The sequence below is a fragment of the Petaurus breviceps genome, unplaced genomic scaffold, assembly GCF_028583685.1.
Source record: "Petaurus breviceps papuanus isolate PSGF00001 unplaced genomic scaffold, PetGlider_PUasm1.0 98, whole genome shotgun sequence".
Taxonomy (NCBI): Eukaryota; Metazoa; Chordata; class Mammalia; order Diprotodontia; family Petauridae; genus Petaurus; species Petaurus breviceps.
This window is the reverse complement of record NW_027187460.1, coordinates 50815185-50839752: the sequence shown is the minus strand read 5'-3', so window position 1 is coordinate 50839752 and position 24568 is coordinate 50815185. Positions and strand designations below refer to the sequence as shown.

Genomic DNA, 24568 nt, shown 5'->3' with positions numbered 1-24568 from the left:
AGATTCTAATTTGCCTTATCCATGTATAAAAAGTCAGTTTTTGCTGACAAAAGAGGCACACAGGATAGAGTGTTGGGCCTGGAAGACCTGAGTTCAAATCTAGTCTCGGACATTTACTAGCTGTATGACCCTAGGCAAGTCACTTAACCTCTGCTTGCCTAAGTTTCCTCCACTGTAAAATGGGAATACCACCACCAGCCTCCCAGGGAATGATACTTGTAAAGTTCTTAGAACAGTGCGTGGCATATACTAGTTGCTTAATAAATGCTTATTTCCTCCCTTACTCCTATTACAACCCTAGAAGCCTTTCTTCTGACATCTACTTTATCTGAAACTTTTCATCTTGAAAGAAAAGACCTGACAACTTCCTACTTAGATCCTGTGGAGGAAAGACTTCCTTACTTCCTTTACCTAAGCTTCTTTTCTTTCCTCATTAGATAGCAGAGAAAGCAGCAGGGTGAGTGGGGATTAAGCATGGAGAGGATAGTCTTAATTTAAAACCCATGTCTTTTTGCAATCAAATATAATATTATCAGGTACTTTACTAACTTATTCCAAATTTTCACAAATTGTAATTTTAAAGACATTTTTAAAGATGCTAAAAAGGTTTTTACATGGACATAAAGTAATCTGTTATCAAAAAAGCAGTTTTTTATTAGCAGTACCTTATGAAATCCTTTGAGTGCTTTATGACAAATGTACACTATACAATCTTCTAGTGTTTCCCTTCTGCTATTTATTTGGTGCATTCACGGAACCAGCAGGCAGAGTAGGAATAGCAAGTGATGGGCATAGTTAGGAGTCCAGAGTTTGAGTTCTAGCTCCACTCTTAACAGTCATGTGACTCTGAGCCTGAGTTTCCACATCTGGAAATGGAGATAATATTTACATTATCTATCAATAGTGTGGATATTATATACCCTTTGTGAAGGTACTGGCATTCTTCTGTGGTTGTTATTTTTAGTCATGTTGACTCTTCATGACCCCAGTGGGGTTTTCTTGGCGAAGATACTGGAGTGGTTTGTCATTTCCTTCTCCAGGAGCCCCATACAGTTGAGGAAACAGAGGTTAAGTGACTTGCCCAAGGTCACACAACTAGTATCTCAGGCTGGATTTGAATTCAGGTCCTCCTGACTACAGGCCCAGTACTCTATCCACTGTGCCATCTAGCTTTAAATGTGAGTTATTATTTTATTAATAACATGGGTTTTTCTTTAAAAAGTTGAAAATTAGTTTCTAATTTGCCTTAGCATAGAAAGAGACAAAATTTGAGCTTACAAAGCAATATAACATCTAGATTGAAAGAGGAACAAAATAAAATGTTTATTTATTAAATAAGTTTTCCGTGAATTTGAAATACGGTAAAAGAAATACACCCAGACATACATACATACATACAGCCACATTTATATTTCCCTTCATAATTTGGCTATATTGTTAATGACCTAATAATTTTATGAGGCAGGCCCCTACACACTGGATAACTGGATTAAGCAGACAAACTAGTGGCCTTTAGTCATGAGCTGACTCAACTCTTTTTAGTTATGTATTTTTTTAAAAAATCAGAAAAAGTCAGGGAGAACAGTTGAAAGCTGAAATGAAGAATTTATTATATTAAATTGTTACAGTAATCATTCTCTCATTTAAGAAGCTGACAGTTCATTTTTTCATGCTATTATGCAGTCATAAAATTTAAGGATCAGATCTTTTAATATGATTTAAAAAAAATTTTAATATTTATTGATGTTTTGGTTTTTCATCAACTTTCTTTCTAATATCCCTTTCCCCTCTCCTACACAGAGCTAAGCCTTGTAACAAAGAATAAAAGAGAGGGAAAAAATAAAGCAGTTCAGCAAGCCAATTAACACATCAACCAAGTCTGAGTATATGCATTATTTCATGCCCATAGTGTACCACTTCTGCAAAGAAGGAAGAAAGGTAGGGAAGGAGGCATATTTTCAAATTTCTTCTTTATGGTTAAGTTTGGTCATTATAATTACACAGCATTCTGTTTCCTTTTTATTCAAGCTCTTTTCATTTACACTTTAGTAGTTATAACATATACACAGTTTTCCTGGTTCAGCTCACTTCATTTTGCATCAGTCTTTCCATGCTTCTTTGAATTCTTCACATTCATCACTTCTTATGATACAGTAATATTTCATTATTTGAATATACCACAAGTTGTATAGGCTTTTCCAATTTGTTTCCTTATCTTTACTTCAGCAAAACATGCTGCTAATAAATACTTTGGTGTATATAGGACCTTCTTTTCTGTCTCTGACCTCCTTGGGATATATGTAAGATTACATAAACACACACACATAGAGCTGTGTATATACTCACTTGTGGGATCTTTCTGTCAAAGGGTGTAAACATTTTAACCACTTCTTTTTAGCATAATTCTAAATTGCTTTCCAGAATGTTTGGAACAATACACAGCTCCACAATGTGCCTGTTTATAGTCCCACCAACACTGATTACTCCCATTTTTTATCAACTCTGCCAATTTTCTGGCCATAAAGTAAATTCAGAGTTGCTTGATAAGTATTTCTCTTATTAATGATTAGTTGCAATCTTTTTATATGGTGGTGGTTTTGAATTCTTTTGAGATATTTGTTCATATTCTTTGACCAAGTATCCATTAGAAATAGATTTTGATCTTACATATATATTAATTCCCTACAGATCTCTAACATTAGGTCATTACTGAATTATAAAATTATCAAGAAAAAAATCATATTAAGCAGTCATTAGGAATAGGTACAAAAAGACATGGATAGGGAAGATGTAAAATGGAAGAAAGACAATTTCTTCTGTCACCACAATTTAATGAATTCCAAATACCAGATCAATTAACAGTATTATTTATATGTGCTTGTGCATTTAACATAGTAAAATTACATCTATGGTTCTATGTTGAGAATTAAGGGTCAGTGAGAGTAGGTTTGAGAACACAACAAAGGGAACAAAAAGAATACAATAAATCACTGCAATGCTTAAAATATGATGAGCTAAATAAGAATGATCAGTATTCAAAGAGCTGTCTTGAAGTATTTGTAAACCATATTGGGGGATAAATATTACACTCTTCTGACTGACCTCGGCACATTAAGAAGAATGGGCACAAGTTATGGAGGGGAAGATTTAGGCTGGAAATATGGTCTTCCTGGGCATGTTGTAGAGAGAATTTTTGTTTAGGTGTGTGGCATTCTAGAATATCTCTGATATCCCTTTCAAGTCAAAGATTCTGTGGTTCTGTATGTACTAGGACAACAAATATTTCACATTTGATAATAAATTTTCCCCTAAAACATAACTGAAATGACTGGAAATTTTCAAATGAGCTTCAGTCAACTTATCAAAAAAAAAATTTCCTGTTCTTATGTAGATCAATTAAGATCTGAAAAAACTGTAAATACATATGTACTTAATACATATGTATAAATATATTTGAAGTTCATTTATTAAGTATTAGGCTAATATACATGTTTCTCACATCTCATAAATACCTGTGTAACATAAGGGAAACACTATATTAATTTAAAAGGTCAAAATAATTATTCTGAAACGATTTTCATTTGAATTTCAACAGGCTTATATAACCAAACTAGGTTAACAAACTTAAGATGTATAATGATATTATTTTACCTGTATAAGTATGTAATGTTATAATAGGTCTATAAAGACACATATGAAACATATGATCAAAAGAATGATCATTTTCTAAAAATAAAAGAGAATAAAAAAGTAATCTGAGGCAAAAAAATGATAAAGGAGAAACCAAAAACAGGTCTTAAGTTCTTCTGTCAACAAGATAATGATTACCCAGATCCAGTGTCTCCTTTCCCTCATCATTGCAGATTCAAGTATTATATTCAAACCTTTAAAAAAATGTTAATGTCTATATTGCAAATTGTACCAATATACAAAGGGAATGTAGCAAATATTTTTATTGGGTAAATACTGCATGGTAAAACTGCATACAAAAGATCAGACTCTGATCTGTGATTTTTTTTTTAATAAATCAAAATAACAAAAATATATATGCATATATTATTCATATTCTTGCATTTTCAATTAAGGTCATTTCCCTTAGAGATGTAACTAACACTGGAGCTGAAACACTTGATACAATTTTCAGACAGCTAAAATTCTACTGAGTACAGTGAAGACATTCTTTTAAAAAATAAAACTACACATAGCACAATTTTTTTACACTAAAATCAACAGTATTCAGTTTAACTTTTCAGACTTCTAGATATTTCTCAAGTACAGAGAAGTCAGCATGTTGGCATAATTAATTATCTGTATTTACCTTTATTAAAAAGAGGTTTTTTGTAGTAAGGACAAATAATCTCTCATTTGTAGCCTGAAACCCCAAAATAGGATCGTTAGTTTCCAGGCTGGCTACCTGCTGCTTAGCAACCTGCCCAACTTGCCTTCCCTCTTTTCTGTTATACAGCACAGTGGACATGGCTGTGGGCTGACGATAGATGAACACTCGACGCAGGCACTCACAAAGGGCAGCATAGGAGTAATTGGGGGCACAAGCGAAAAACTTCTTGTCTCTCTTTGATGCTTGAACATAGCCTGGCAAAACCAAATGCAGACAAATAAAAAAATTGTACATGAGTGTTTCTATTTAAAAATTATGGTATGAATTAACCAAAGCCTAAGTGAAGGAAAATGAGGTACTACAGAAGTGTTTCAACCTGAAGCCATGAAAATAAGGGTAATACAAGATTCAAAATGTACCTGATGTAGACTAATTTCCTATTGCAGTATGCTTTGTATTTGAACAAGTTAACTAGCCTGTGGTCATAGAATCCTATTATATAGGATTAAGGAGGTTACAGTCCCACTGCATTATGACCTGGTCTGAGTATTGTGTTCAGTTCTAGGTACCACTTTGATAATTTAGAGTGCCCAGAGAAGGGCAACCAGGGTGGTAAAGAGCTTTGAATTATGCCATGTGAGGATCAGTGGAAGGAACTGAGATTTCAGCCCATCAATTTTTCAAGGGGTCCGGTGCTTGGCGGACAGAGCAGGACAGTTTGCTTTAAGTATCTGAACTGTTAACAGACATAAGGATCAGACATTCTAGTTGTTCTCAGAAGTAAGAATTAGGAGCATGGGTAAAAGTGACAAAGAGGTGGATTTAGCCTTGATTTAAGGAAAAACTTCCTAAATAATTTATAATATAGAAAGATAGAATGGGTTGCCTCTAGATAGCTGATTCTCCTTCACTACAAGTCTTCAGTCCGAGGCTGGATGAACACTTATTGGGTACCGTGTAGAGGAGATTCTTTTTCCAAGTATGGCTTGGACTAAGGAGCCTTAAAACTCCTTTTGAAGTCAGAAGAGTCTATGATAGTCTTAAATGATTTCAACAAAGAAATGTAGGTAACAAATACAAAACTTTCTCTTCCAAAAATGCCAAGACATTTTATTACTCTAAAGTTCTAAAGTAAAATAAGTTCTTAAAATATCTGACAATATTTCTGAGACCTAATTTAAAAGATTATGTTTTCATTTAATGTACAGCTTAAATTTAATTTCTATTTTGGTCAACTGATATTATTATAACTATGAGAGGAAATAGTGGATAGAGGGCTAACATTAGGGTCAAGAAGATTTGGGTTAAAGTGATGCTTCTGTCACATACTAGCTATATGACCATGGGTGAGTCACTTAATCCTTGAGAGACTCTTTAAGACTGTAATTTATAGATGAGTTGCTGATGTACAATGGGGGAGGGAATTTCCCTACCAAGAGTTTTCCCTATCAATAAAATCATGGCCCTAGAGGTACCTTCCCCCCTGCTCCCAAGAAAGAATCATTGTTTCAGTGCTTGTTACAGGAAAATAAAAATGGGCAGGGGGAGCTTCATGATATTTATCTTATGTTAGGGCATCTCCATAATCTCTAATATTACTCCTAAGGACCAGAAATAAAAGTCATATAGAGGAGTAACATTCTTTTATCCTACATATTCAATATTCTATATCATGTTAATTATATAATTTCACTGGAATAACTGAATAATTGGAATGATTCATGTGATTAGATAACTAAAATTTCTATTTAAATTTATCTCGTATACAAGCAGAGTTAATTCCTACTGTTATAACATTAAAAATCATTTATCATTTTATAATGAACCAAATTATAGTACAGATCAATTGAAATGTAATTAGTACAGCCCAAGAAAGGTAAAAAAAAAAAAAGGAATGATATAAAATAAAATAAAAATGTTGACTATAATTTCTGATAGAACAGGAAATATTACCATAACAGTTCACTTTATACCTAAAGCATTGAAAGTTGCAATATGCTCCCACATTTCATCTTGCTGGCTGGAATGTGGTTGCCAAAGCAAGGCATCTACATCGTGACGCAAACAGAAACAGGGCATTTCTTTGGGGTCCACTAAGGCTGAAAAAAGGTACTGGTTGCTTCCAAGATTCACCTAAAAAAAGTGAACAAAGATAATGGTAATTATTTGATGTGAAAGCCAACAGTATAAGAAAGATAACAGTAGCAATATAACCTTCATCAGATCATGATAATATCTTTAAAAGAATTTGAAGTTTTGTAATCATAACATATATTCTTGAAGTATAGAGAATACATATTCTAATTAGTAATACTGGGAATACAATCAAGTTTATTTGCCAAAATAATAATTTACCTACTGATATATGTGATAGCATCATTACATTTTAGAGGAATCTAACTACATTAATATTTCTATTATAAAAAATGATAGGTTGTGATTATATACTTTGTCAAAAACTTCTCTACCAAGCAGGACTAACAGGTGGCACTGACATATATTTTAGAAGAGACAAGATTAAATGTGCTAGGAAATACAAAATTTCCATCTGGATAGCATTGGGGAGGCTTTGGATGAAGGGTTGTCCCCTGTATCTGTTAGGGAAATTGAGGGGTGAGTGGGGTAAGAAAAAAGGGTCTTGATTAAGGAAGTTCGTTTGTAGACGAACTTCCAAGAGTTGGGAAATGTCACAAAACAAACTTCTCTGCTTCAGTAGCTCCTTGTTAGTTAATCTATATGGGTAGGGGAAGTGGGGATGGGGAGATATTATAGATGCTCCCTGTTTTGTTCCCTGCCTCCACTGAATCTAAAGAATTCTAAATTCTTTATATAAATATTATTTATCTATTAAGTATCTAAATTTTAATCTAAAAAATTCTAAAGAATTTGTTTGTATCAAAGAGTCCTATGGCAGTCTGGTGAAATCTACAGACCCCTTAATAGAATAATGTTTTAAATACAAAAGGTTAAACCAGCTAACTAGGTGGCACAGTGCATACTGCTCCACCTAACATCAGAAAGAAATGAGGTCAAATTTGGCCTCATACATTAGCTGTGTGACTTTGAGCAAGTTACTTAATCTACCTGCCTCAGTTTCCTCATCTATAAAATAGGGATAATAATAGCACCTATCTCTCAAGACTGTTTTGAGGATCAAATGAAATAACAGCTGCAAAGCACTTAGCATAAGTGCCTGGTACATACTGCATACTATGTAAATGCTTGTTCTCCTCTCCTACCTTCCTCTATACTGAAGTGATTATTTTTTTAAATCTTTTTTTTTAAGTTCACAGACCCTAGGTTAAAAATTCCTGCAACTATAGGCATCAAGCACTTTAACTGAGGAACAGATGAGAAAAGTCAACACTGAAGAGAAGGGCACATAAAAAAAAGGCTAAACATCAAAATAGAAAAGTATGGAGACTTCATATTTTTGCCGAGAGCTGAAAAATGGAGGCTGGAGCTGGGCTTTGAGTGACCTTAGACAAGTCACCTTACTACTCAGTGCTTCAGGCAACTTCCTACAACTAGAAACTTCAAAAAAGGTGAAGATCTATACTGTTTGAGGGAATATTCTTACTTGGGATTATCCTTTATTGGAGAAATCACAGGGTCAGGCCCTATCCCATCATTACAAAACCTGTATACTACATGATTTATGAAATAAAACAAAAACATGCAAAAATATTAAGTGTCAATGATATGTTAGGAGTTGAGTCACCATATTTAGATAAAAACACTGCTTCTATGCTGACAACCTTATATAGAATCAGAGGTTTAATCAGGGAGGTGACATTTAAGACTAAAGATTTTCCTACTAGATATCATTATATGTATATTTCAAAGTTCCTTAATGACTAGATGAGCTGTTTGTTATTAGGTAAAAATATGTTACATAGACTATTAATACTTTATGCTATTTCTACAAAAGCTAATCTGTCATGAAATTTAATCTCTAGAGCTATTTTAACTATCTCCTAAGTGGCTGCAGAATTTGTAAGGTAAAAATCTGTTAAGTTCTCCAGGAAAAAAAACAACAAAAACAAATCAGTAGAGAATTAGCCACTGGGAAAGTTTGCAGACCAAGTAAAAGAGAATCTTTTTCAAGCCTTTCTGCTCCTCTCTTCAGGAAGCTCAGATTATAAATGATTTGGTAGCAAAAAAATTACCACTTAAAAAATGTAGAACTTAGATGGTGCCAAGATAACAGAGTACAAGCTGGGACCCAGATAAATTCTCCCAATATACTCCTCCAAATAACTTTAAAACATCACCTCAAATCAAATTCTGGAGTAGCAGAGCCAACAAAAGGTCAGAAAGAGACATTCTTTCCTGCCTAAGTCAACTTAAGAGGTCCAAAGAAGACTGTAACACCAGGGTGGGCACGAGCCAGAAGGGAGGCAGGAGCACCAGTGGTGGGACTTGAAGGGGGCTGAGGCGGCAGCAGCAGCTTTGGAAGCTCTCAGCCCAGAGATGCCTAAAGGGGCTCAGATAACTGGTTAGAAAGAGATTACAGGGCAACTTTTGCTGGTATTCTGTACAGCTGTGACTAGCAACTCTTATTTCCTATGAACATTTCTGGGTTGAAGTTCCAGGACGGAGAGGAGCCCTTGTGATCAGTCACAAGTGAATATGGTACTTATCAGACTTCAAAGGCCAGGAGAAGCACAAGCACTTGTGAAATAGGGGATTTTCCTGGATAAAGACCAGAGCACTGACCAGGGAGCAGTGACCACATCTCTCCCATGATAATACTACTTTAGAAGCACCAAAAAATTGCAGACCCTAGATGGCGGGGTAGGTCAGAAAACTCCAGGTTCTCCAAACTTCCTCTACAAACAGACAAGGTACATGCTGTTTAGTTTACAATTCATATCACAAAGAATTTCAAATGTATAATTTATTTTTCTCCTTAAAATACAATTTACTTTTTCCCTTAAAAAAAGGGGGGGGGAGGAGAGAATGTAACTTTAAGGATGAAAACTGGTGGACATAAGAGGAATACAACTATATTTCAATTAAGATTTAAGATTCTTTAAACATATCACATGAATTTATTCTATCTTGGCTTGATTTCATTCAGTTGCTAAGGTTATTCATAAAGCCCTATCTTCCCACTGCTAAAAGTTCAAAGGTTAAATCTTCCCTTAATGTGTTGTTGTGGCCATTCCATTCGGAGAAGAATCTTTTAGTTTTTTAAGGAAAAATTTGTAAATGGTTAATAAGTATCATCAAAGGACTTTAATAATACAAAACTGTTAGAAGAATAGGTGTAAAATTATTTGAAGGACTAAAATGTGGAAAGGGGATTAGAATTTTTCTATTTGGTTCCAGAGGGCAGAACTAGGAGCAACAAATAGAAATGATGAAGGAGGAAATTTAGGTCTGAGGTAAGGAAAATTACATAATTAATGTGACATGATATCATAATTTTAACATTATGCAAAGTAGAATGGATTGTTTTAAGAGGTAGTGAGGGCTGTCTCATTTAGGGAAAAGCCTGGAAGATGACCCTGACAAGTCGGAGAATAATATTTCAATTATGGGACAAAATAGATGGTTCTGAAATCCCTTACAACTTTGAAATTCTATAATTCTGTAATAGTCAATTGTTAAGGACCAATAAAAATTTAAGAAGCAAATAAAGAAATACTGAACCTCAGAGCTGGAAAAGATCAGAGGCCATATAGTTCAATCTACAGCTAAATAAAAAAAATCCTCTACAATATCTCAAAAAGTAGCCATAGAGTTTTTGCTTGGATCTTCTCCATTACAACTGCAAACACCTTTGGAAAGTATACATTTTCTTGTTTTATGTTTTATTTCATGTTTATGATGAGAGAGTAGTTGAACAGGGTCAAAAAAAGGCTGAATTAAGAGAGGGATTGTCATGATATGGAAAAAGCATTAAACTTGGCCAAACTATGTGCAATGGGTTTAAGATGAAAAGAGGAAAGTTAAGGCTTGGAAAACTTTCTAACAATTACAGTTGTCCAGAAATTAAATAGGCTGCCATGAGAGGAAACAGATCTGTCTCAGTGCAGATCTTCCAAGCACAGGCTAAATGACTATTGAATATGTTTTATCTGGGAAGGTAGAACCAGGAACAATGGGCAGAAATTGCAAAAAAGGCAAATTTAGATTGGATGTTAGGGAAAATGTCCTAACTTTTAGAGCTATCCAGAACTGAAATGTGCTACCTAGGAAGGTAAAGGGTTCTGTTTTACTAGAGGTCTTCAAGCAAAGGCTGAATGAACACTTGTCATGTCTGAGTAGAACTAAATGGGCACTGACATCCATCCTAAGAACAGGGAAGCCAGAGTGATCTGAGCAGGTAAAATCAATGCCACAAAGCCCATGGACTAAAACACATACATTTTACTTACAGAATGGTGCAGGGGCAAAGAGATGGCTCCTTGAAGTCATCTGAAAAACCTAGGTTCTAGTTCTGTCTCTGCACATACTGTTTATTTTACCCTGGGAAAGTCACAACTTCTCAGAACCTGCAGGTTCTAACATTACAAATTGGTGAAAAGCCCCAGTTTGCTTCAGTACACAGTTTTTACTGAAATCTTCTGGTGAAAAACTATAGGTCCAATCCAAAAAATCCTGAATACAAAAAAATAAAGGGAGAAAAAAAACCCAACACTTGATTCAAAGGAGAGTTGAGGACTAAACAGAACAACCCATTTCTCCTTATTTTAGACATTTCAGGTAGGCTTGTCTATGTGATTCCCTAGCTGACAACAGATAAAAAAATCAGTTAGTAAGGGAACAGAGGTTGGCCGTGAAGAAATGGACACTTAAAAGACAGGAAGAAGAAAGGCAAAATTATTTTTAAAAAAAAGCAGCAGTTTTTGGTCACTGTAGGGGAAAAGAGTTATACATTTCTAAAAAAGAGCTAGGAAAATATTGTTAAGGTGCATAGAAATAACCTTGATCTTTCGAGAAAAGGTTAACTTTCATTTTGAATATTTGATTTAATAAGAAAAGATGATGTAACAGATGAGTAAGATTTCCATCAAAAATTGTTCAAATAAAGTTTTTGGATTTAGAATTAAATTTAAGTAAAGTTCACCTGTGCATAATAAATACTGTCCAATGCCAGATAAACATCTGTCTCTCTTTTAAAACCAGACCTATTACACTAGTGTTGAGAATTCCTAGTGAAGAACTTTTTCTACAGACGAAGATAGACACTGTTTCTACACCTTACAGTCTTAGTTATCTAGAGTCCTGAGAAGTTCGTCAACTTATCCGGGGGAAGGACTTAAAGGCAGGTTTCCTAATAACTGACAGGCTGTCTATATACCATGCTATGTAATGACACATTTATATAGTACTTCACAAATTTATATCAAAAACCCCTGCCACCATTTTTTATAGATGAGAAAAAGGATTTCAAAGATGTTAAATGTCTTGCCTAAGGTCATAACTAAAGGTTCAGAGTTAAGATTCAAAAACAGCCAGGACTCTACTGACCAAGTCCAGTATTCTTTCCTTCACACTAGGATATTTCTTTATAAATTCTTTCTCTACTTCCTGTGCACAGCCTGTCATGAACACACTCCTTATCCAGTTCTACTTCTTAGAATCCCTTGATCCCTTCAAAGTTAAGCTCAAGTACTACTTCCTTTATTAGGCCTCTTCACATTCTCTACCCAATCCCTCCAACTATGCTGCTACAGTCTACTTTATATTTACTCTTCATTGACTGTTCTGTGTCTGGGGACATCCCTTCCAAACCCATTCCTCAACACCACATATGTTTCTTGATGAAAGGGAGTAATTTATGGTTTGTATTCCCAGGGTTTAGCAGTGTCTGGCATAGAGTAAGGATTTAATGTTTATTGACTACGATAATTTAAACCAGTCAGAAGATTTCTCAGATTGGTTGAGGTTTATAAAAGTATACTGCCAAGAAGTTTCCAAAATTTACCACCTGCCAATGCAAAAACATTTATTTCATCATTTCCATACTGGTACTTGTTATAGACATAGTCATCAAATGACTTAAGGACTACAGAATATGATTACAACAACATATACCCTAGAAAAAGATGTGAAACATTCATTTGAAGTTGTCAATGATTTTTTTTTTCTTTTTTGTAGACTACTTAACAATTAAGGAATAAGAAGATTAAATGTCAGAGTAAAGACATTTTACCAACCTTTCTTTGTTCATTGCTATTATCAAATTAAACTTAAACACAAAAGGTATTTGTTTCACAAAGTATGAAATGGCATAATTTCTTTGTGTATATAAAATTAAAGCATTCTTGCTGTAGATTTTCAAGAAACAGAAGAGAGCTAGAAAGTTAGAATTTTATGAAATCTTTTAATTCCATGTTCATCTTCTAAAATTCACTGTCAAATTTTAAATATTCAAAGACATGTGGTAGAGAACCCATGATCACCTATACATGGTCACTTGCATATCATAGGAATCATCCAAATATTTCCTTTGAGATTTACTTTCCCTGAAAATATGACACATGTATAAAATTACATGCATACATATGCGTGTATGTATACATGTATAATGTGTATATAAACACACAACCATTAAAAATAAAGACAACTATAGTGTCCTAGTTCAATTTAAAACTGTGACTTCATTACTATGATTATTACCTCTACTTATATTGATCACAACTTCATATTAATCTTGTGAAATTCTTATTCATGTCTGTGTGCAAATTCTCCATAGAGAATCTAATACGCATCAATGTATCACTAAGGTTGTCTCTCTGTTGTCATTTATTCATGACTATAACATCTTCTTTTCTGATCTATTTATCAGAAATGATATTTTATTCCTCTCATCTTATACAAATTATACCTGGTAGCACGTTGTAGCCAATCATTTGCGATAATGTTACTCCTTGAATCACAGTCATATAACATTAATGGGAGTTACAAGTTTTTGAGGAATTACCAGAAGTACTGTACAATTATTCAAATGTATTATCAGCACAATATTCTATTACATGTTTCTGGGACCAGTTCATTGTCCATCTATAGTGTTTTTCTCACACACTCACACCCACACAAACACACACACTCACTAGTAAATTGCAAACGTAAGGGTATGTTACATTCTTGACAGTACACTTTTTACTTTTAAATTCAGCGCCCAACGTCAGACCACAATTTCTTTAAAAAACTTTAACACACATTTATAATCTCTCCCTCAGACTGCCTTTTAGACATGGGGAACAGGGTATGCTATACTTCCTGAATGGGGAACAATACGCAGGCCAAATGGCTGAAATACAGTTTTTATGGGGGTGAGGAAGGTAGAAATGTGAAATATCTGAAAAAACTGACTGAAGCCAAATTATATTGGACTTTAAAATGCCAAACAGTGGAATTCACATTTTATCCTAGAGGCCAATAAGCTTATCCACAAAAGCAGAAGAGATATAGAATGGTAATCAGAGGGGATGGAAGGATCAAGCAAGAGTTTTTTTTGAGAATGGGGTAGACATTGGCATGTCTGTAGGCAATAGGGAATGAACCAGTAGACAGAGACAGATAAATGTGGAGATGACAGAGGAGACAATTAGTTGGAGGAGACAGTATGGAATGGAAATGCTTATACCAGTAATGGGGTCTGATTTTAGCAAGGTGTGAGACAGAGGTGAAGGAGGAGATAGTGGCAGAAGGCATCTGAGCGATGAGATGAAGAGGGTAAAAGAGAGAGATCTTCACAAATGGCTGGTCTGGATTTTTTCAGTAAAATATAAGGCAAGGTTTTCAGTTGGGAGGGTGGGAAGAGAGGGAGCCTTTGAGAAGGAGTGCAAAGGTTTGAAAAAGCTGCTATGGAGAACGGGATAGTGACTTGAAAAAGGAGATACAGAAAGTGTCAGTTTGTATGTTGAAACCCCCTATTCTGCAGGCAGAAGCTAGGGAGGGGAGAAAGATGGTGAACTATATACCAAACTCATTGAGGAAGGAAGGAGAGTATCCTAGAGATCATAGACCACAACTACAAAGATTTTGAGTGAGTAGAAGATGTGGATTGTGTGAACCTCAAACGAGGAGAGGTTACTAATTAATGGAGGTAAGAGGAGATCCTGGAAGTAGCAAGTGAGAGCAAGAAGTATTCTAACTCCCTTGCCTTGACCAGTGAGCTGAAAGAATGAGTGAAAGTGACTATCATGTTAGGGGACAGAGGAGGGAGAGAAGAACCAGGTCTCAGCAACTGTGAAAAGACAGGAGTGGAATAGGAAAAGATTTATCATGAAGGCAAGTTTGTTGCTTATGGAACTGGCATTCCAAAGGGCACAGTGGAAGTAATAGGTAGGTTTGTTGGGACTTTGAGGTGAAAGGGTTGAGGGGGGTGGGAATAAAGAATTGGATTGTGGGGAATGGGTTTTAGATGATGACCTACAAGGATTTAGAATCTCTGGGGTGTGTAGGATATGAACAAGAGTGAATGTATTAATCATGTAGTGAAAGGTGTTTTTCCTCTTCCTAGAAAAGGTTGGAGATCAGGCAGAAGATGTGTAGCACAAGACAGAAGGCTCACAGTAAAATGGAAGGCCCCAATTTCTCCTCTCGTTTTCTCTCTGCAGGCTGGAGATCAGGCAGGAGAACACAGCATAGGATGGAAAGTGTAAGGTGGTCAGAGATTAAGGTCTAACTCACCTTACCTCTTCACACAGAAGTTAGAGATCAAGATGGAAGTCACCTGATTGTACCCTGCCTGTGCTGTCTTTCCTGTACTAATCATATTTAGTCCTGATACCCTACAAAGTTTCCTCACGGAAATTACAAATAATATAAAAGTGATTGGTCTGGATAAACAGAAGTGAATGAAAAATGCATGTTACAATGTGGTCTGTGCTGATTGGGCAGCCCACTGTGTTAGTCCATCAATAATTTTGAGTCTAACAAGAAATGATGGTCTTCAATTTTTAGCTATATTGTATCATGAGGAAAATATTCTTAGACACCGAATTTAGCAAAAGAGACCAGTCTACTAATTTCAGACTGGGCCCTGGTCTGAATAAGAAGAGTTTAATTTGGTAAACTACCTACTCTTTTCAAATAATTCTAAAACGATCTCTTTTGTGAAATTCCATCTCTAAAAATATTTTCCTCATGATACAATATAGCAAAAATTCATAAACCATAATTTCTTGTTAGAATCAAAATAACAAAGGATAAGAAACAATAAATGAATAGCCTGTTCTATTAATACACACAACAGAATCTGATTAGGTGATGTTTAATTTTTAATTAAGTGCCTTTTATGTATATTCAATATAGGCTAAATTGGTCCAATATTTAAAAGGAAGAGAGAAAAGACTCAAGTATGAAGATATGGACAGGCAAGTCACATAGGATGAGAAAGCAAGGAGTTGTTTATGGCTATCTACAGAACTGGATGGAGTAATTACACTAATACAGTATTAAGGAGCTTTAATATTAACAGTGATAACATCAAAACTGTGGTGGTTTATTTTTATGTACTACCATAGTTAAGTTCTTTTTTTTTTTGCCTTTTTTGGGAGGGCAACAGGGGTTAAGTAACTTGCCCAAGGTTACACAGCTAGTTTTTTTTGTGTGTGTGGGTGTTAAGTGTCTGAGGCCGGAACCGAACTCAGGTCCTCCTGACTCTGGGGCCGGCACTTTACTCACTCACTGCACCACCTACCCACCTTAACCATAGGTAAGTTCTAATTCTATTTAATTACTTCCAAAATTTTCTCTAAAAAGGTTAAAAAGGTAGTTAACTGGTGACTTCTGACCTTTCCTTCAAATATAACTTAAGAAAATAGGTAAAAATTTTGTCTTTTCCAATTCCAGGAACTCTACGTTGATTTAAAATGATGAACTATATAACTTAGTTACACCCTCTTGTTTCTATCACTATTTCCTTCATAACTCTTAGGTGAAAACCACTGTTTCTGGCAATTAACTTTTTTTAGATGTTCCATCACCTCTATTTTTTGATACTGCTTTCTTTTTTGACAGTACAATTCATAAAGTATTTCCTATCTTCCAGAGTTCTGAATGATGCAAATAAATCATTATTCTGTACTTGCCTTCTCTTTTCTGGGTTGAACATTGTACCCCAGTGATTTTCTAGACATGATTTTACATTTATTTTGTGCTGGATAATTCTCTGAATATTTATTTTTCTAGTATACTTTATTTTTCTTTTTAATAACTATTGCCTAACGACCATGCTAAATATTTGATTTCTCCTTTTAAGAGGAGTATTATCGTTTGGGAATCCTACCATTACAAGATTTCCGACCTTCTGATTTCTCTCCTCATTCTTAAATAGTAGAGCCACCTAAATTTGTTATTGCCTAAGTGTGCAAAGTCACACTCGGTGAATCAAGAAACTTACTATGCATCAGGAATTATGCTAAGCACTAAGGATACAAAGAAAGATAAAAACATGATCCCTGTTCTTAAGGAGTTCACATACTATAAAGATGAAGACGACATGCCAATAACTACGTACATACAGGAAATAGACAACATCAGTGGAAAGTAATCTTGAAGCAAAGCACTAACAACTGAAGGGATAAGGGAAGACAGAAAAACCTTCCCGCAGAAGGGAGAACTTGAACTAAGTCTTTAAGCCTAGAAGCAGGTAGTTGGGAAGTAAGGAAGGTGAAAATTTAAGGCATAGGGGACAACCAGTTCAAAAGCACAGGGTCAGAACATGAAGGGTCATGTATAAGAAGCAACAAGTAGACTGCCCTTACAGATAGGAACTTTTACTCCCCCCCATCTCTCTCATTTTTCTTTCCTAGAAAGGAGAGGCTGTTTAAAATTTCCTACAGGCCCAACTTCCTTCTCCCCTTTAAATCTTTTTTTTTTTAGGCTCTTCAGGTTTTTTTTTTTGTAGGTATGTAAAATATTATTTATTTATTTTCAGTTTTCAACATTCACTTTTATAAGATTTTGAGTTCTAAATTTTCTCCCTCCTCAAGATAGCATGCAATCTGATACAGGCTATACATGTACAATCATATTAAACATATTTCCACATAAGTCATGTTGTGCAAGAAGAATCAGAACAAAAGGAAAAAAATAAAAGAGAAAATAGTGTGCTTTGATCGGTGTTCAGACTCCATATGTCATTCTCTAGATGTGGACAGTATTTTCATGAGTTTTTTGGAGTTGTCTTAGATCACTGCACTGCTCAGAAGAGCTAACTCTATCAAAGTTGGGCAATGCACAACGCTGTTGTTGTATACAATGTTCTTCTGGTTCTGCTCACTTCACTCAGCATCAGTTCATGTGAGTTTTTCCAGGTTTTTCTGAAATCTGCCTGCTCATTATTTCTTATGGAACAATAATATTCCATTACATTCACTTACCATAACTTGTTCAGTCATTCCCCAATTGATGGGCATCCCCTCAATTTTCAATTCTTTGCCACCACAAAAAGAGCTGCTATAAATATTTTTGTACATGTAGGTCCTTTTCCCTTTTTTATGATCTCTTTGGGATATAGACCTGGTAGTGATATTGCTGGATTAAAGAGTATTCGCAGTTTTATAGCACTTTGGGAATATTTCCAAATTGCTCTCCAGAATGGTTGGATCAGTTCACAACTCCAGCAACAATATATTTGTGTTCCAATTTTCCCAAAATTCTCCAACATTTATCTTTTTCCTCTTTTGTCATATTGGCCAAGCTGATAGGTGAAGTGGTACTTCAGAGTTGTTTTAATTTTCATTTCTCTAATTAATGGTGATTTAGGGCATTTTTTCATATAACTATAGACAGCTTTAATTTCTTCATCTGAAGACTGCCTGTTCATATCCTTTGATCATTTATCAATTGCAACCTTCTAAATTTTAGGTGTGAGAAATTCATCCCGGTTAACTAACATGTCCACTGGTAAAAGACCATGTTAACTGCATAAATGCAGGTATCTGGAGCCCCCGTCTCTATGATGCTCCCTTATTTGTTATATATTTTATGTAAAGTTTTTATTTCTGAACACAATCACTTTATTTTTACTATATACTATGCTATTTTAATTTTGTAAAAAAAAAAATCATGCTATTTACTATCTACTGAATATGAGATTGAATGTATTTCCTTGTTTCTCCCTGACTAGTTCAATTAGAAATTTAATTACTCTGAACAGACAAATTTTAAAAATATAATAAAACCCCCCAAAATCTACATAACAATTATATTTAACTGTTGATACCATTAAGATAGATGTAATATTTAATCCTAGCCCCCTTACTCTTTCTTTCCTATTTCTTTCTCTTCTTTCTCAAAATAACTGAAAGCTAAGTAGGATTTAACCACTTCTGACCCTTCTTACTAAGCCTGGGGGTTGGGAGAAAGAAATATCTTCCTTAAGAGTGATTTTTTCCTAAAATAAAATTATGAAATAAATTAAAAACATTTATTAAGAGCCTACTATGTGTCACACACAGTACTAAGTTTTGGGGATACAAAGGGAGATGAGATAGACCCTGCCCACAAAGAATCTCATAATCTAATGAGAGACACATGTAAACAAATATACAAATCAGCTATATACAAGATGAAGAGTAAATAATAATAGAAAGAAGGAAGGTACTAGAATTAAAAGGGATTAGGAAAGGCTTCCTGTAGAAGGTGGGATTTTAGTTGGGGATTAAAGGATGCCAGGGAAGTTAATAATAGGAGTTGAGGAAGGAGAAGGACTTAGGCGTGGGGGACAGCCATGGAAAATTCCTGAAGTCAAGAGATGGTATGTCTTGTTTGTAGAACAGCTAAAAGGCCAGTGTCACTGGACTGAAGACTACATGGTAGGGACTAAGGTATAAGAATACTGGAAAGGTAGGAGGGGGCTAATTTCAGAAGGGCTTTGAATGCCAAGAAGAGGCTTTTGTATTTATTCTTGGAGGCAGGCAATAGGGAGCCAATGAAGTTTACTGGGTGTAGGGTATGAGGAGGGGAGATGTATGGTCGGATCTGCCCTTTAGGAAAATCACTTCTGTGGCTGAATAAAGTATGGATTAGAGCGGGAAGACACTCGAGGCAGTTAGCCTCACTGGTAGACAATTACAAGAAAAATCTAATCCAAATACTAAACCAACAAAATATAAATTTAAGTTATGCTTATTTGTTCAGTAATGTCTAATTCTTTTTGACCCAGTGGACCACAACATGCCAATACTGTCCATGGGGTTTTCTTGGCAAAGATACTAGAGATCTACTAGAGTAGTTGGCTATTTCCTTCTCCAGCAGATTAAGGCAAATAGAAGTTAAGTGACTTGTCCAGGGTCACACAGTAGTAAGTGTATGAGGCCAGATTTGAACTCAGATCTTCCTGACTCTAGACCCAGAGCTCTTTCCAATGAGTCATCTATCTGCCTCAAGTTATATTTACAGACACCACCAAAATATTTGTGAATAATATTAATAACGATAATGCCATATTTATACAGCTTTTGAAGATTTCTAACTTACAAAAATCTTTCAAGTAGGTAGTAAAAGTACTATTCCTATTCCTATTTTCAGTGAGGAAACAGAAGCTCAGTTTACAGACATTAAATGTCTTACCCTGTTCACTCAACTAATGTGTCAGTGCTGGGATTCAAATTCAGATCTTAGGATATAAAATCTAGTGTTCTTACAATTTTGTCAAGAATGAAGAATAAAAAATTGCTTAAAAGCAAAACCCTAAGCAGCGAAGGTAAAACACTTTCCTTTAAATGTTTAGGCAGCACAGTATAGTGAATACAGTGCCAGACCTAGAGCCAGGCAGAGTTAGATTCCAATCCTGCTTCTGACACAAGTTGCTATGTGGCCCTGAGTAAGTACTTCTCAGTACTCGAGGCAACTCTTTAAAGACTATAAGTTGCAGTGATGATTTTGGTCTAGACTGGGAGCGGTTTCCTCATCTAGCAATTCCTTTTATTAATTTTATCACAGTAGCTCTCTAAATAAATTTAACCCTACAAATTAAAATTCTGTTATCTGTGGTATCATGAAAAACAGGAATTTTTCCCTCCAGGAGAAAAGATATCATCAGGTTCAGAGTTAAGATATTAGCCTTAATCTCAGGTGTACCGACTATGCTGAAAGTGTTCACCCCATGATTCTTTTTATCTCCCTAACTAGTTAACCAATCAGGACCAAATAAATGGCAACTTAATCCTTTTAAGTATCCTTTATTGGAACATCATCTACAGGGTCACAAAATCAATATATGTCACAGGTGAGGCTTGAGCTTGCACCTTTCTATCCATTTTGATATAACGCTTCTTAGAATAGAAAGGACCATTCAATCTCATTTAAAATAGAACTCATTTCCCCTCCAACCTTCCCCTATTTTAATTTTCTATTTATGGGCAACACCATCTATTCAGTCATCTATGAGTTTGCAATCTCCAAGTCATCTTTATCTTTTCACTCTCCCTAGTTCTTAAAGCCAACCAGTTACCAAGTCCTATCTCCACAACCTCTCTATGATCTGTTCAACTATCTCCACTCACAAACCCACCTCCCTACTTCAGACTCTCATCATCTCTCCTTGTCACAACATCCTAAGTGGGAGCCTTGCTTCCAGTCTCTTCCCCCTCTAATCTATCACCCATGATATGTCTAAAGCCTAGGTATGACTATGTAACTTTAAAAAACTAATGCCTCAAGTATAAAATATAAAATATAAACTACTCTGTTTAGTAGATAAAGCCTTTCACAATCTAGCTCTAGCCTACCTTTATAATTACACCTTACTCCTCCCATACTCTTTTCCAGGCAAATAAGCCTCCTTGCTTTTCTCATACATGACATCATACAGCCTAACTCTGTGCCTTTGCACAATCTGTATCTCATGCCTAGTATGCTTTCTCATGTCTTAGGCTAATGTGCCAACCTCCTACATGAGGCCTTTTCTCATCTTTTCAATTGCTAGTGCTGCCCACTCAAAAAAATATATAGGTTGTATTTGTTTTCTACACATATATTTTACATTTATTAATCTGTGTATGTATCTTTGTCTCACCCAAAAAAAAGGAATATTTTATTTCTGCCTTTGCATGTCTAAAACCAACAATGCATACCACACAGTAGGTGCTTATAATAAATGTTTATTGATAGTTTATAGCTAGATTGCTAAGAGGCAATCACTCAACACACTAAAATAAGGCACTGTTAAAATAAGGCAAGTTAAAAGGTACCTAGAAAATCAAGCTATTTCTTAATTATTGAATATTACTTGGTCATGCCACCAGACATAAGTTTGATCAAAATGTGCCAGAATTCGGAAACCCCAAAATTGTTAACAATTTGTTTGCCATTAAAACTTCAGATTTTTTGGTGAATAAGGCCTCAATATAAATGAACTACAAAAATAAACTGGCAGTTGTTGCATATTTGATGAAATTTTAACAAAAACATTTACTTTATTTTAAAATTCAGAGCCATCAAACTAACATGTATTTTAAATATAAATTTTATGTTTTGGATTTTTAATATTTTATCTTCCATATTTTCAAATCTGATTTACAACTGTTCTTTACAATTCTAAATATCCTTGATTTTCTGGTGTTAAGGGGTATTAAAGGGTCCCCTGAAATTGTCTTTTTGAGTTACCAGACTTTTCAGAAACACTGGACCTAGACAATGCAAGAGGGCTTTCATGGGTCAAGGACAAAGCGCCCCCTGAGCTGACCCAAGTTGTTTTGTACCCCCAAGCTTTGTGTAAACCAAGTTAGACTTCCTGTGTGTCTCTGCCAGGCCAGACAGGCACTAGTCAGTCTGTGATAGGCTGAGAAAAATGCTTGTGCAGCAGGGGTTCGCTACAGATAAGCAAACCCTCCTGTCTTCATAGTCTAATGGTTCCCAAGGGAAAAGAATGTGGCTTTTGCCATCACCTCACTCCTCCCCTTCAGGAGGGTTTACTGCACGCACCTTCTCCCTCTCATGCCACACCCTTTCCTTTCTCCTCCTCCTTTTATTGTATTGTCATAAATATATAAACTTCTGTGCACTGGGAATTCTTTGGGTTCCACATGCATGTTCATTTCTCTTGTAATAAATCTGGTTTTCACATGTCTCATGACACTGTGATTGGCTGTTGACCCCAGGCACCTTTTAACTTGCTACAAAGCCATATTTTAGTGTGTTGTGCGACTGAATCATATATATTTACTTTTAGGGGGGAAAACCAGATTTCTCTCAAACAGTGAAGTTTAGATGATAATTGTTTTTCAGCATATACTTATGTGCTTTTTTTCCCTTTTAAAGAAATGTAATTTTAGCAATAAACCAGGGCATAAATCAGATATTACCATTAGGCTACAGTCGATATGATTGTATAATTGTGATTAATAAAAGTTTAAATATCAATGAAGTAAGATATTAAACTTTTCCTATGCCTTTATTTTAAAATAATAATTAATCATTAGTCATTTCAAGCAAATCCCCTCTTTTTCTCCTGAGTCACTGTTCTGAAGTGACATGATAATCTAGTAATCAGGAAAGTGCTGAATCTTTAGCTGCCTAATTCCAATTAATCACCTGGTTATATAGCTTTTTCATGCTTGACCAGTTTTATTTTCTGGAAACACAAATAAACATAAACCACTTACCACATGAGTGGTCTTCAAAGTACTGCCATCAAATCTGCATAAACTGGAGCTCTCTTCAAAGAAAATATCACACTCTTCTAATTCTTGAGCATTACACGGTGGTTTTTCCTTATCTGGATCTGGATTCTTAAACCAGAAAATAATCATAACCAACATTAGACACTTAAACAATTTGATCATATTATGAAATGCATAGCACAAACACATAAACATACCAAAAATGAAAACCTTAATAAAAAGTGAAATATAGTCAAAAAATGCCCCCAAATTAGAAGCATATTTGTTACAGTTCTAATTATGGTTGGCCCTAATAGGTTTATCAAGGAGTTAGTTGGTCAATGGCCACACTGGCATACTTGTCAAATCAGCAAATGACAAAGGCTGGGAGGATGAATCAAAATACTGCACAACAGAAAGGATTCACGACCTTGACAGCTTAGAACACGGGTGGGGAACCTGCAGTTTCAAGGTCCCATGTGGCCTCCTAGGTCCCTCAGTGCGACTTTCTGACAAATTATAAAGCGATTTGTTTTGTGAAGTTTGGATTCAGTCAAAGGACCTCACTTGAGGACCTAGAGGATGACCTATGGCCTTGAGGCAGCAGGTTCCTCATTCCTGGGATAGAATATTGGGTAGAATAAGATGAAACTTGCTGTTCAGTTGTTTCAGTCATGTCCAAGTCTTTATGACCCACATTTGGGATTTTCTTGGCAAAGATACTGGAGTGATTTGCCATTTCCTTCTCCAGTTCACTTAATAGATAAGGAAACTGTGGCAAACGGGGTTAAATGACTTGCCCAGGGTCACAGACTTAATGTCTGAGGCCAAATTTGAACTCAGGTCTTCCTGACTCAAGGCCTGGTTCTCTATCCACTGTGCCACCTAGCCACCCAAGATAACCAAAGACGAAACTGGATTGGGATAAATGTCAAGTCTTAAAACCCAAAGTTAACATAGGGTTCCAAAAGAACAACTTCATGAGTAGAAGACAAGGAAGGTTTAGATGGACAGCAGGTCATCAGAAAAAGACCTCAGTATTTTTGTGGAATGTAACTCTACGAGAGTCAATAGTGTACTACCAGATTGGCTAAAATGACACAAGGGGAAAGTAACAAATGGAGGGAATGTGGAAAAATTGAGACACACTAATTCACTGTTGGTGGAATTGTAAACTGATCCAAACATGTTGAGGACAATCTGGAATTATGCCTAAAGAGTTATTAAACTACTTTTACTCTTTGACCCAGCAATACCACTACATGGCCTATTTCTGAAGGTAATTAGGGAAAAAGGAAAAGAACCTATATGTTCTAAAATGTTTATAGCAGCTTTCTTTGTGGTGGCAAAGAAATGGAATTCACCATCAATTGGTGAATGGTTGAACAAGTTGTGGTGTATGATTTTGATGGAATACTACTGTGCTGTAAGAAATGATCTCAATGATTTTAGAAAAAATGGAAAGGCTTTTATAAAAAAAAGAAAACTGAAATGAGCAGAACCAAGAGAACAAAGTATCTGTAATAGCAGTATTGTTTTAAGAAAGACTGAATAAATAAGTTATTTTGACTACTACAAACACCCAAATTAACCATAAAGGAAATATAAAGAAAAACATTATTTGCATCCAGAGAAATAACTGAATAACTGATAA

The 24568-nt window shown here is 35.3% G+C and overlaps 1 protein-coding gene across 2 annotated transcripts in view; it reads right to left on the bottom strand.

Annotated features, from left to right (window-relative positions):
- Nucleotides 1-1585: 1585 nt before the first annotated feature.
- The window catches only part of NUDCD1 (NudC domain containing 1), a 118798-nt gene continuing 95815 nt past the window's right edge, over nucleotides 1586-24568 (bottom strand). For both annotated transcript variants that reach the window (XM_069081066.1, XM_069081067.1), the window contains exons 8-10: nucleotides 22918-23043; nucleotides 6313-6472; nucleotides 1586-4593 (exon numbers count right to left, since the gene is read on the bottom strand). In XM_069081066.1, coding sequence (XP_068937167.1) covers nucleotides 4301-4593; nucleotides 6313-6472; nucleotides 22918-23043 — 579 coding nt within the window. In that variant the 3' untranslated portion in view covers nucleotides 1586-4300. The remainder of the gene's footprint in view (nucleotides 4594-6312; nucleotides 6473-22917; nucleotides 23044-24568) is intronic.